At 30.9% G+C, this 14,584-nt stretch overlaps 1 protein-coding gene across 1 annotated transcript; it reads left to right on the top strand.

Moving 5' to 3' along the window:
* The first annotated feature begins 12,269 nt into the window (after window positions 1-12,269).
* Window positions 12,270-13,715, top strand: LOC126732978 (uncharacterized). Its single transcript, XM_050436074.1, has one exon. The coding sequence runs from the start codon at window positions 12,546-12,548 to the stop codon at window positions 13,620-13,622; it is 1,077 nt and encodes a 358-aa protein (XP_050292031.1). The 5' UTR covers window positions 12,270-12,545; the 3' UTR covers window positions 13,623-13,715.
* Window positions 13,716-14,584: the final 869 nt, after the last annotated feature.

Raw genomic sequence — 14,584 nt, 5'->3', positions numbered from 1 at the left:
ACACATAACTAGATGCGTAATAAGCCCGTTGTACATTTTAAGCGACTTCTAGTTCCTATCTAGATCGAACTCACCAATGTCCACTTCATCTTTCATATTCATAATTCATTTATCATCATAATCTTCATTAACACCTTTGACTCTAGCAAACTCTGCCATAGTCGCCTTCAACAGAGTCTAAAATGCTAAAAAAAAAAAAAGGTTAGGATGATTTATATCTTCATCTTCAACTTCATCTCCATCTTTGTCTTCATAGTCCATTTCATCATCAACAGCAACTTCATTGACATCTTCAACAGCATCTTCATCACTATCATAAAAAAAACTCTTCTTAAATCTCTATGCCAGTAGCATTGTTCAACGTCTAAAATTAGATCATATGCGTGCTCACCAACATTTGGATCATATACAGTTATGTGATGTTGAACTTGTCTCTTTGAGCTGTTTTGCTTCCAAAGTTGATTCATCCTAGGGTTAGCTCTCATCGCATCTACAATTAATCCAACACTCATCAAAGTCAAGTATAATCTCAATTATAATCAAAATAATCAAAATCTCAAGAGAAAGAGATCACTTCTAAAGACTTAAACCTTGCAAATTGCCTCTCCATCTCACAAAGAACTTGTATTTGTGAAATGACAATCATGGCAAGAGTGCAGTGGTATCTTCAATATTAGCAAGCTAAACATTGTAATAGTTTTTTTTTTTTTTTTTTTTTAAATATTAATAAATTCTGGGTAAATTGAGGACGGGGATAATTGAATGATAACTCCTAAAGACCTAACCCTGCATTAAAGTAATGTTTTCTAATAGAACTAAATATTATAAATGGTACCAATGTAATTTGAAAGAAAAAAAGGTTTAAGTGAAAAAAAAAATTAATAATTGAAAAATTATCTTATGAGATAGTCTTATAAGACATCTCTCTCATAACATGTGTGAGTCTCCTATATTGTTAGAAAGATATTTGGTGAGACCATCTCATAACATATCTTCTCATAATTAATGCTAGGTGTGGTGTAAACTTTGAACAACAAGTAACTAAATTATGTAACATTATTATTGCCCTATTCTCTGCACCCAAGTGAACGGATAGAATCATAGCATATAATTATTAATTACAATAGGACTAGAGGCAGAAGACTGATTAAAATGACCAATAATTTAAGGTTCCTACCAAATGTGTAATGCGTTATTACCTACCCCCTAGCGTAGGTTTGGTCTCCTTTCAATTCTTTTCTGAATGGTCCAACACTCATATCTCTCATGCCATATGGCATACACTAAATCGCTTTTTTCTTATAATTCTAGAAGGCTAGAAGCTAAACTTAATTAGGACGTTGAATCAGATATATGGGAACCGGCAAGTACAGTAATTAATGGGTCCTATAAGTCCCTGCCGGTGAAGAAAAAATGGACATTAAGATTTTGAAGCTCATTTATGTCATTTTCATAACGGACAGAGTGTGACGTTCTTTGTGAGACCATTTGTGATCCGACTGTGGTGGTTGAATGATTATGAAAATTGTTGAATTTTTTAATACGAGGAACCAGTGGTTGTGCTAATGAAGAAAGACAAAGGGATTTCATGTGTTGGATTCTCTTACAGTGTATGGGTTACTGATTAATAATAAATTAATACCCATATATTATTGGCAAATCATTTACCATATGGTTGTATTATTGATGCTTTAAGTTGTGCTAAATGGTTACACTCTTTTTGTGTCAAAGTGGTTAACCTTCATTAAATATTTTGGTCAACTGGTCAATTTAATTTATAGGGCAAAAGTTTGGTATAGTTCTTTAAGTACTCAATTTCAGGGCTTAATCACCTGCTTGCATTGACTTTTGAATTACATCTTTAAATTTAATTGTTTTTGAAAAATATGACATTGTTAGTTTGTTATATTAGTTAATACAATCATGTGGTTTAATTCAACTAGAAACATAAGGTACAACACTTTATGAATTGTACCTAAATTTTGTTCAATTAAATAATTCTCTAATAGTTTGCAATGGTTTCTAATTAAACCCTAAAATTTTAAAGCTTTTAATTAAGAGCATGGACTTTTTAAAATTTTCAATTCACCCTTTCAAAGAGTGAGTAAAACTACAAGTAATAGAACTATAATTCACAAAAATCGTGAATAAAAATTATCAAATACAGAAAAATCCTTTCATGTGAAGTATAGATCTTTGGTACATTATCAGTCATTTAGTTATTGTTAGTAAATTATTTACAACAAAAATATTATTATTATTTTTTATGGTGCATGTAACTATCACCACTTTAAAAAATGACAATAGATTGATTAGTTAACAATATTAGAATATCAAACTTAGTATTCATTCAGTCCTGCATGAAATCTTTTCGGAAGATGTCATACTCATAAATATCAATCGTTTTCCTCAATAAAAATAAATAAATATCAATCGTTTCTCTTTGGTCTGCTTGGCTATAGATTAAAGAATAAATAAATATTGTGAGCCTCTTAAAGTCGGCACCTCCATCTAGCCGTCACTTCATTTAAAAAATAGATAAATCAATAAATTATTTGTGATTAACTCTACATGACTCTCGGGTAAAAAAAAAAAAATGTTATATTTACAATATTTTCACTACAAATTGTAAATGGTAAATTATTATTAGTTTTAATATGAATCCATAACTTAAATTATTTTTTGTTGTAAAAATATTGTGAAAATGTTATGATTTATGAACAAAATTTTTGGCAAAAAAAAGATTTAAAAAAAAAAAAAATCCACCCACCGAACAGCAGAAACATCAATTGGAAAGCATTTACGAATTATGGACACGCAGTCCAAGCCTAATATTATTAGTCCCAAATCATGTCCCACTGTCCAAGAGGACCAAGACTGGTAAATATTATTTGGCCCTTTTTTTTATGTGTGTGCAATTAATAACTAATTCGTTTATATCTTTTTCTCTAAACAAAAAAATCGTTTATATCTACATTAATTTTTTTGGGAGAATTTGAGGTATATCTTAAGATTTTATAGATCTCATCAAATCTTCCTACATTAGGCTAACCTCTTGAAGTTACACAAAAGCTATTCAAATATTTATTTTTAGTCTCCACAAAAAAAAAAAAAAAAAAAAAAAAAAATTTTAATAGTAGGAGTGGCAATTTGTGTTCATGGGTCGGGTTCATGTCGTGTCAAGTCATGAATATTCGACTATATGAGTTGACCTGAACCCGACCTATTTAGTAAATGTGTCAGGAATCCTCAATCTAAACACAACTTGTTTATTAAATAGGTCGACCCGACTTGATCCGACATGTTTAAATCGATTAATTAACAAGTCATGTAAAGGTTAATACAAATGACTCATTTAATAATATATTTGATTAATTAACAGATCATACCAAACCTATATAATTTTTATCAATTCTCATATATCTAAAATTGAAATACAATAACAATTATAAATATAATAATAAGCATATAAAAACAACCATTAATTAAGCAATAATATCAAAATAACTAATAATTTTATAAGCTAAATGGGTCAAACAGGTTAGACAGGTTCACATATTGAACACGAACACAACCCGTTTATTAAACAGATTAGTTGCGTCAACCCGAATATGACCTAAACCTGTTTAGCCTCAACTCATGACCTGTTTATAAACGGGTTAGTGGTTTACGAGTCATGTCAAATTTTGCCACCTCTATTTATTAGTATGTTGTCCAAGAGGCTAAATGTAAGGCTTATACTAAATTACACAACAAGTTGGGGACAAAGGAGGGAGAGATTCATATATATATATATATATATATATACACATACTTGTTAAGATAAGGGAAATGTAAACAAGAGGCTTGAATTCTGTCCGGTGCATCAAAGATGAAGATAAAAAAAAAAAAAAAAATGTGGCATATTAGAGATAGATAAAGAGGTTATTTTGATAAACTTTTTAATGGAAATGATGTGAAAGAATTAAGCAATTTGGGTAACCTAATGGGGGATAGAAACCATAGATTTGTTCAAAGAATTAGGATGACTAATGTAAAAGCACTACACCAGAAAAAGCTTATTACATCAATTATTAATACAACAAAATATGAATGGTAGTATTAGACAAAATATGGCATCTACAAGTTAAAATTGTTACCATAGTAACTTAAAAGTGTTAAATTATTGCATCAAAAATAATAAGTTGCAATAACTTATAATTTTCAGTTGCAATAGACGTTTTAATAAATTAGGAAAAATTGTTGCAATAACTTAAATTGAAGGAATCATTGCAAAAAATTGATACCAATTATTTTTGCAATTTATTACAACAAAAATTTCGAACTAATAGCTTATTGCAACGAAGTTATCATTGCAATAATTTGTTTTTAATTCTTTTACAATCTATTGCGATGACTAGGGCTGTCCATGGGTTGGGTCGGGTTGGGTTTGGACTTGACCCGCACTTGACCCGATTGGATCAAGTGACTAAGAATTGGACCCATACTCGACCCAACATACGGGTTGAACCTGACGGTTTGGGTCAATGGTTTGGTTGGTCATATTTGTCGGTTTAGTGGGCCTGAACCACAGATTGGGCCAATTTTGTGAATTTTCGAGTTTTATAAGTGATAACTCAAATCTATGACCCAATAAATCAAATTAATAAGACAATAAATATAAATATTTGAGATTTAAATGATTTGAAATTTTGAACAAAGGACCATATCTCAAAATCAAAATAGAGAAAAAGAGAAATTAAAGAGGAAGAACCTATATGTAAAAGCTAAGATTGAGAGGCTAAGGCTGAGACTCAACCCATGTTGACCCAAAGAAAGTGGGGCAGCGTGGTAATGACTGATGACTAATGACAGATGAGGAGGATGCAACAGTAGCTAGGGTTTGGGGAAGTGAGGAGTGAGGTGAGAGCTTCAAAAGTAGAGAGACGAAGAGAGAGTGAGATGAGAGACAACCATGTGTGTTTGGGGAAGTAAGGACTGAGGCATGAAGAGAGAGCTTGAAAAGTAGAGACTAAAGAGACGAAGAGAGGGTGAGATGAGAGATTGGTTTGGCTGTTTGAGATGAGAGAGGCCATTGGATTCTTTTTGAATTATGATTTCTATCGCGTGTGTGAGAGACCAGAAAAACTGGCTCTTAGAAAAGGGATAAGGCATCGACATCTTCCCTTTTCAGGATTATGTGTGGAGTCGCCACTTATTTTTTGTTACAAAAAATAAGAAAAAAAATACATATGATACATATTTGAATAATACAACTTCTCATTTATTTAAATGAATTACAATCTAATAAATGAAATATACAAGACTTTGTCTCCTAAATTACAATCTAGTAAAAGATTACAAAGCTTTGTTTCCTAGATTACAATCTAAAGAAGGAAAATTACAAGGCATTGTTTCCTAGATTACAATCTAAATGAAAAGATAAAGCACTATTTACAAACCAAAATCTAGATTTGGGGGCTAGGTTACGGAATAGGAAGGTGTTAGGCATCCATTCTGCCTAGACGGAGTTTGGTTTTCTAGACTCTAAATGACCATTTATATACCCATTCAGAAGATGCATGACATTATGATGACATATTGAAATCTCTAAATTCAATATCAATTTACTCTTTAAAAATTCAAAATCTGCAATTTTAATTTAAGAAGAAAACCATTTTTTTAGCATAAAAAGTTCAGATCTGTATTTAATGAAAATACAGATTAGTTTTTATATTCAGAAAAATCCATATTTGTATTTAATGAAAATACATATTAGTTTTTATTCAAAAAAAAATTTAGATCTGTATTTAATGAAAATACAGACCAGTTTTTATTCAAAAAAATTTCAGATCTTTATTTAATGAAAATACAAATCAGTTTTTATTTAGAAAAAAAAAATTCAGATCTGTATTTAATGAAAATACAGATCTTTTTTTGTTTAGAAAAAATTTCTAATCTGTATTTAATGAAAATACAGATTTGTTTCTTTTAAAAAAAAGTTTTAGTGATTAATTGCAGATCTTGAAATTTAAAGAAGAACTAAATCATAAACATGTTAATCAACTTAAAAAAAAAATCCAACTAAAATGTGAACATGACATATATAAAGTATGAACAAGATTGTATTGACAATGAAATCAAACTTATATTCATGAAAACCATGCAATGAACAACACACATATATCAATTAAGAAAGAGAAAAATAAACATAAGAATGAGATTAAATACCTACTTGCATGATTATACCCTTCAATGAAATAATACTTTAGAAATCAAAGAAGTTTAACTTCTTTGAGATCTAAAATATGTTTACTTACAAAAAAGAAATTTTTAAAGCCAAGGCTTCCAGAACATCTTTAACGTAAAGGGAGCAAAGAAGTCAGAAAAAGAAGGCCCCTGATTTATGATGTTTTTTCTCTATTTATAGAGGTTGGATGCTTGAAAAATAAACTAAATAAGATCAGATATGAATTAGACTGCGTCGTTATCCCAAAAAATTTGAAATAGATGTGTTTTATCTTAATCAGAGGGTTTCCGGGCCGGGCCTCAAGTCTGTGCCAATCGACACTCTAAGAGTGCCGATTGGCCCTCTTGCATACGTGCCGAACCCCTCTTCCAATTTTGGTTCAATTTAGACCCTTTTTTAAGGATTTTTTGAGTCGAGAATTGCACCTGGACGTATTTTTAACTCGTATTCTAAAATTAATCCCTTTATTTTGATAAGCAGGTATTTAAAATAAAAATTATCTAATAGATAAATATTCTAAAAAGACTTAATTATCAACAATTCCCTTATTATCTGATTATCCATTTTATTCCCATGCAAGCCGGCTTATCTTTGACAAAAACCAACAACCAATCACAAAATTATTTATTTAATTTTAATTGTTTAACTAATCAGAATTAATTTAAATTAATCACATATGATCGGCTCTACTTGCACACAATGCATGCATACTGTGAAAACTTGATCATGTGATATCTTTCAATTCGACAGTCTGATTTAGGAATCGGGTATACCGTCACGACCGTTAGAATCTCAAGATCATTTTTATGACATGCAATGAATGAAATAATGCATGTAATATAACTATGATTTTTGGGTATATGAAATGGTCATTTTAGCCATCTTCCAAGATTAAATTATGGGTGCAAAATTGAGTGTCTACAGCATGTAAGGTGTAAGTAACGTGTAATTGTGTTTGTAACTATGTAAGTCTCAGACTCTCAATAAGTCAGTGCCAGTAAGCAAGTAGACTACAACTATTTGCCTAGAAATTGATGAGAGATTAAAAAAAATTAATTTACAAAGATAAGAATAGATTTTGTACCAATAAGAGGAAGACACGTGTGGGAAGCCTTATCACTTTGCCTTAAAATCGGTGAGGGCTGATTAAAAAAATATTTTTTTTTGAAAAAATTTGTAAAGTTCAGTTGGGTTGGGCTATATGGGTTTCAAATTCTTCAACCCGCAACTCGAACCGAATAGTCAAGTTTTATATGCCAAGACCCGCACTCGACTCGCCATCCACTTTGGACCCGCCTACTGGGCTTTAGGTTGGGTGGGTTCGGTCAGTTTGGTCGGGTGACTTGATCAACTAGACAGTCCTAGCGATGACAAACACGAAATTGCAACGAATATATTGTTATAATAACTTGGTATCAATTATTTCATAATCTATTGCAATGACAAAATGAAGTAATTATCTACTACAATAAAGATATCACTGCAATAATTTAATCCGACTTAATTTTTGGTCAATTATTTGTATCTATTGTAATAAGTTTCGTGAAGTAATAGCCTATATCTACAAGATATTTGAAATAGTAAATTATTTATTGCCAAAAAAAAAAACATATATATATATATATATCATTACATTAAAGTTGTCATTAAAATATTTGGAGTTTATTGCAACAAAATTTTTCGTTGCACAAACCTATTACCTCAAATTTTATTGCAACATCTTACATCAACTATTGCAATGACTTTAATGTTATTGCAATGATTTTTTTTTTTTTGTTGCAATAAACATTTTTTCTTGTAGTGAAGATGTTTTAAAGATGATGAAAATTGGAAAAGTCATGGGACCGTGTGAAATCTCCATTGAATTTTGGAAGTGTTTGGGTGATGTGAGTGTATGTTAGTTGACAAACCTTTATAATATATATATAAGATATTAAGAAAATTTTACGGTTTTACCTATTTACAAGAACAAGTGGGATATTCAAAACTGTACAAATTATCTTGAAATTAAACTAGACTTTGGAAAGAATTTTAAGTGTTAACAAAACACCTAGTAGGGAGTTGATTTTTTTTTTTTTTTTTTACCAAGGTCATTGGGTTAGTTTCATTTTTTGAAGGGAACATCTCAGCATTTTCAAGACCTTAACCTTAACAAATTTAAAACATATATGTTATAAACAAAATCTCAAAATTATGAGGTGTCCCTAACAAAATGTCATTCCTCTAACAAAATTTTCTAGAACGATGAAACCACTTCTTACTGTTGTTCTAGACTTATAACTGGAAGTAAGTAGCGTGTTTCATCGTTATAGAAAATTTTGTTTGTTTCTTTTTTAATTCACAATTTTCCTTCTTTGGCCACTCATAGTGAAGAAAGTTCCATTCTAACAAACTTATCACTAAAATAGATGCTGCCATCCCATCTTATTTTAAATAAGACCAAGTTTAGGATTAGTTCTTTTCAACCAACCTTGTATAATTTTACTGTTCTTAACTTGAATCATATAACTATTTTCACTAGTGCATTATTTTTTTTTTATTTGTGTGCGCATGAGCAAACCATATCAAGCAATTCTTCCTGATTTTTTCATCAATGTCATCCCTATCTTTAAACAAAATTAGCTAATGTTTCGCATGATGTGTGAATACATTATAAGTTCATATTAAAAATATTTTGTAAAAATATTATCTTTATTGTTTATGTATAATATTTATTAGATAGTATCATATTTGAGAATCAGTTACATTACATGTCATTAGAAAGAGATAAAATATGAATTATTAGTATTAACTATTAAGTATAAGAAAAAAAAATGTTTGAATTAACTCACAAATATTTACTTAACCACATTATTATTTTCTATAATTTTTAATATATGTATTATTGATTTGATTATTGTTTACTGATTTTTATTTCAATTGTTGGTAAAGCAACTAAGCTTGAACAAGAATGCCATATTCCAAGATTCTTGTGTCTCAATTACATTGCCCGGAAGAAATCATATTAAATAATCTCTTCCCCCACTAAATGCATACCCCAATGCAAATGTGATAATTGACATATTTGGAATATGTGTAATGTCGTGCACCATAAATGGTTTGTTAACGTGTAAATATTAAATAGGTTAGTGGGGATAACATACTTGGAAGTTGGAATACTTACACACCAGAGCTCCAAGCTTATATATGTATATATAGGTCCGTTTGGATTGAACTTGTTGTTGCTGAAACTGAAAACTGAAAACACTGTAGCAAAATAATTTTTAAATGTATGAATAGTGTCGTGGGACCCGTGAACAGTATATAAACAGTGCGTGAACAGTGTTTTTTGTCCCCTGCACAGTAAAATAATGTGATTTTACTATTCATGTGCAGGGAAAAAAAAAAAAAAAAAGCTTGAAAACGCAACGCCACTTTCAGCCACTTTAAGTCCAATCCAAACGCTCACATAAGGCACGCGAGTGTCGCTGCGAGACATCGACAGACTGGCGACTCTACTATGAGGTAATAATACATACATATAAAGCCCATGAAGAGGCAATGTCTAGAAAGTACATACAAAAGATGTACTCCCTACACTAAAAAGAAGAATTATTATATAAATTGTTTACATACTTTTCATTTACATGTTAGCAAGTCATCAATGGTGCATAACCCCATTATTTATGTTAGAATTCTTTTTAATGAATAATATATATATATAAATCTTGGGTTCCCAAAAATTTGATTAAAATTTAAATACTAAGGAAATAAAATAATTTATTGTTGAATACAAATAAATAATAAAAATTAGATAACTCATTAAAACTTGTGATTAAGTGCAAGGTTAAATGAATTGAATTATTAAAACATTTGCATAGGTAGAAGGTTAAATGAATAAGGCCTACACCAAAAACTGATTGGTATCTTGATCTGATAATAAAGAGCTATCATCGAGGGCGGACGTCATAGGTTAAAACTCTCTCAAAAAAATAATGCCTATTTTCCTTTTAAATAAGATTGACACGTGACACTAATTAAATGATAAGGTGGAAGGTTAAATGAAAGAATTATCAAAGAATACATTACATAGTAGAACCTCATATACACTTAAATTAGGTTAAAATATGATTTCTATTTCGAACCAAAAAAAAAAAAAAAATCATTAAAACATATGCTTATGTAGACAATTAAATGAATTAGTTGATTAAAATAATTTCTTAAGTAAAAGGTTAAATGAATGATAAGTGTTACGTTCACAACATTTTCATAATAAATTATAGACTATTAGTTGTTATTGGTTCTAATTTAAACCTACCATTGAAATTCAATTTTTTGCCCACTAATAAGTAATAACAACCTGTAACAACTTGTCATTTATGATTTGTTATAAAAGTATTGTGAAAATATTGTAAATATAACATTTCTATAAATGAATAGCATATAAGGTATTGTATCTAAAGTTTATCCAAAAGATAAGGTGGAAAGCTAAATGAAAGAATTCTTTAAAAAATATGCAACATGCATAAACCTCACACATTAGGTTCCTATATATATATATATTTTTTTTTTTTGAGAATCTCCTATATATATATATATATATATAAACATACACATATACATATTTATGCTTATCATATAATATATTTCCTTATATTTCTACTTATTCCCCACTAACCACTAAGATAGCAAAGTTAATTAATATTGAAATTATAATAATTTTTGAAAAATATATAGAAGTTATATAATATTTTAAAAGAGAAAAAAATTTCCAATTGAGGGCAATTTGCAATAGCATAGACTGCATAGTGTACATGGTTAGAAGGAAAAATGAAAAATTATGAATTAGTTTTGTAAAAATAATTTAAGAGTATTAGTCATATTTAGAAATAAATAGACGCTTCTATATTTTTTCCTTTATTTAGATTTGTTGTGACACGATGACAACTGTATGCGTGAATTAAAAGTAAATTCTTATACAAATGGTTATTAATAAAACGGTTCATATTTTATTGTTTATATATATATAATCTGTATATATTAAGAGGATTCAAAAAGTTAGTTATTGCTTTTTTTTCTTGTCAAAAATACCCCTAAATTAATTAACTAACAACTTAAAAATAAGGTTAAAATAGTAAATTGACAAAAATAATAAATTTCTACTTCTACGTTGAAATGCTTTCATGTTTATAATAAACTCATACTTTTACGTTGATTTAAATTCATACTTCTACTCACTAACTCCCTACAAAATAGGATCACTCTTTTGTTAGTTTTAAAACCTTTTTAATTTACAAAACTCACCCCACGTTTTTATTTTTATTTTTTTATTATTATAATTGGAAAAAGTAAAAAATCATAAATTATAATAAATGTAAATTATTAATATTTACCAAAAAAATTAGAAAAGCCTTTGAGCACACGTGTGAGCGCGTGCTCAGAAGCTAGTTTTTTTTAATGGCTTAATGACACTAGAATGCCATGCATCACAATTCACAAGTCTCAGGATCCTAGGCCCATTTGGTACATATGTTTAAACACATGTTTTTAGTTTTTAAACAACATTACATATATTTCCATACACTTTTTTACTTACACGTATTTTCAAAAAAATTGAAAATTGTTGTTTAAACACATGTATCAAACCGGCAAATCTAACCATTAAGAAATGTTGAGAAAAACGAGGAATAAAGACCAATGAATAAAAAAAAATCACATAATACTAAGTTAATTTTTTAAATCAATATGTTTTTTTTCCGAATAATTTAATTATTTAATGGTTAAAAGTATAATAAAATGGTGTTCTTTTTTTTCATATTCGTCGAGTGATTGGCGGGATCCAAATCTATGAACGTGGATTTCCCTTTCTGTATTTTTTTTCAGCTTACGTAATATGTTATACTGTAAGTTGTCAAGCTACGTGACTTGGCATGTACCATCTCACACGCCTACGGGTGTCCTCATTAAGCAAACCAACCCATCCTACAATTCATAAAACGTTTTGAACGCACCGTGTGCCAAGTAAGTCAAGTTTTTGGAATCCATTTTTTCTGCTCACAAAAAAATCAAAATCACACGTCTCTATATTTATACCAAAAACCAAATAAAACAAACATAAACTAAAACAAAAATCAAAGCCATTGAAATCTCACTCCAAAGACTTCTTCGCAGCTTCGCTCCTAGCAACAATATACCTCTTCTTCTGTTTCTCCTCCTCCTCCTCCTCCTCCTCCTTCAAACTCGCACGTAATCCTAACCAACAAAATTATAAAACCCACATTCCCAATATTCTCTCATCACTTCAAAGTTTGAAACTTTAACTTTTTATTAATCACCCATGGCCAAAGCCACCACACAAACACAAACACAAAAACCAAACCCTACAAACTCCATGAACAAGCCCCCAAAGCCAAAGCTAGTCTGCTTTTCATTTGCAGCTTATGCCAAGACTCTCATCTACCATCTCAAGTCTTCGAACATCCCCATCGTTAATGGCCTCTCCAACTCAGAATTCACCTCCATCGAAACCACTTTCGGCTTCTCTTTCCCTCCGGACCTCCGTTCAATACTCTGTGAAGGTGTCCCAGTTGGTCCTGGTTTTCCAAATTGGCGATCCTATTCTCCCCAACAGCTTCATATCCTTCTCAACTTGCCTACCTTGGGTCTCCTCAAACAAGTCTCTCAAAGAAAGTTTTGGTCACACTCTTGGGGGGCTCGACCTGATGACACTAACGAAGCCTTAGCTTTAGCCAGGCAGAGTTTAAACAAAGCCCCAGTTCTTGTACCTATATACCGAAATTTTTACATTCCTTCGAGGCCCAACATAGCTGGAAATCCTGTGTTTTATGTAAATGGTAGAGATGTTCATGTGTCTAGTTTTGATGTTTCTGGGTTCTTCCAAGAAGCTGAATTCTTAAACGTTCCGAGGGCTTCGAGGATTAAAGCTCCGGCGTGGACAGCAACCACCGCACGAAGGATTGAGTTCTGGACCGAAGCGGCGGCGCGTGCGGATACGCGGTGGTGGAGTGGGGACTTAGGGACGTGTCTGGAGGAAGTGTTTTGGAGGTTGAGAAATGGAGGGTGGAAAGAAGAGGAGGTTAGGGAGATGATGATGATGATGAACGGTGGTGATGGTGATGATGAGGAGAGGAAAGGTGGGCCCGGTTTGGTGAGATGTAAAGAGAGTGTGAAGTGGCACGTGCAAGTGCTGTCTATGAAGTTGTTGAGTGCGGGATGGAGTAGGGAAGATGTGGTGTACTCGCTTGATCTTGTAGATGAAAGTGGGCTTCTAGAGGAGCATTCTTTTTTGGACTTTCAAGTTCAACAAAAACCAACAAGTTGTTCTAAAGTGAATGATGATCGTCAAAGGCTTAGTATAAAGCAGTTGATGCAGTTGCATTCTCTTGAGTCTTGAGGTTGTGATTCCAACAATTTTGGTTAGCCATTGACGGGTGAATATTTTTTCTTTTAAGTTTATTATAGTTATACATCATATACATTTCATTTATTAACAATTAATTTATTGTATATAATTTATTTGGAGAAAGAAGACTGAAACTGGGTTAGGTCTTTTTTTTTTTTTTTTTTTTGGGGGGGGGGGGGGGGGGGGGGAGTGTAAAAGTTGCGTAGATGATTGTTTGGAACTTTGGACGCAATTGATGCAAGGAATTGTTTTCAGTTTTCAATCTTTGATGAAAATTATAAGAGTGATCACATGAGGTATCATGTTTAGGCCATTAATTATTGGGTTGACCCTGAATTGATGGACGGCTATGATTATAGAATGAGAGGTAACTGTCTACTGGAAATAAGTAGTGTGTTTCATCGTTCTAAAAAATTTTGTTAGTTTGGTTTTTAATTTACCATTTTCCCTTCTTTTGCCGCTTAGAAGAAAGTTCCATTCTAACAAACTTATCACTAAAATAGATGTTGCCATTGCGCCTTATTTTTCACGTAGCCAACAACAACAACAACTGTTTCCCACTTAAAGCACTCACATCCGAAAATGTCATCCTATCTTTTTTTACCATCTCAAAAAACTATTTTATCAATTATACAATACCATTTTACAATACACCAAGCATCCCAACTTTTATTTTTACCTACAATATATTAAAATAATATAAATTACAGAATAAAATAATATAAAAAAAAAATCTCTCTCTCTTCATCTCTATTCTCTGTCTCTCTGTTTTTCTTTCTTTCTCATCCACCCACCACCAACCCAAACCCAGAACAACCACCCAACAATACACGCCGGACCCGCGAATCACGCTAGAAAAATTTTGCAACCATCGCAATAAAATCTCATTAATAAAACCTAAACAAAAAACTAGCAATAAAATCTCAGCAAAAAACCCAAAAAAAAAAAACCAA

Source organism: Quercus robur, chromosome 6 (assembly GCF_932294415.1).
Source record: "Quercus robur chromosome 6, dhQueRobu3.1, whole genome shotgun sequence".
Taxonomy (NCBI): Eukaryota; Viridiplantae; Streptophyta; class Magnoliopsida; order Fagales; family Fagaceae; genus Quercus; species Quercus robur.
Note: the sequence above shows the minus strand (reverse complement) of the source record. Positions and strands in the feature narration are given on the sequence as shown.

Coding starts and splice junctions, on each gene's coding strand:
- LOC126732978 (XM_050436074.1), top strand. CDS start 12,546: ATGGCCAAAGCCACCACACAAACACAAACACAAAAACCAAACCCTACA.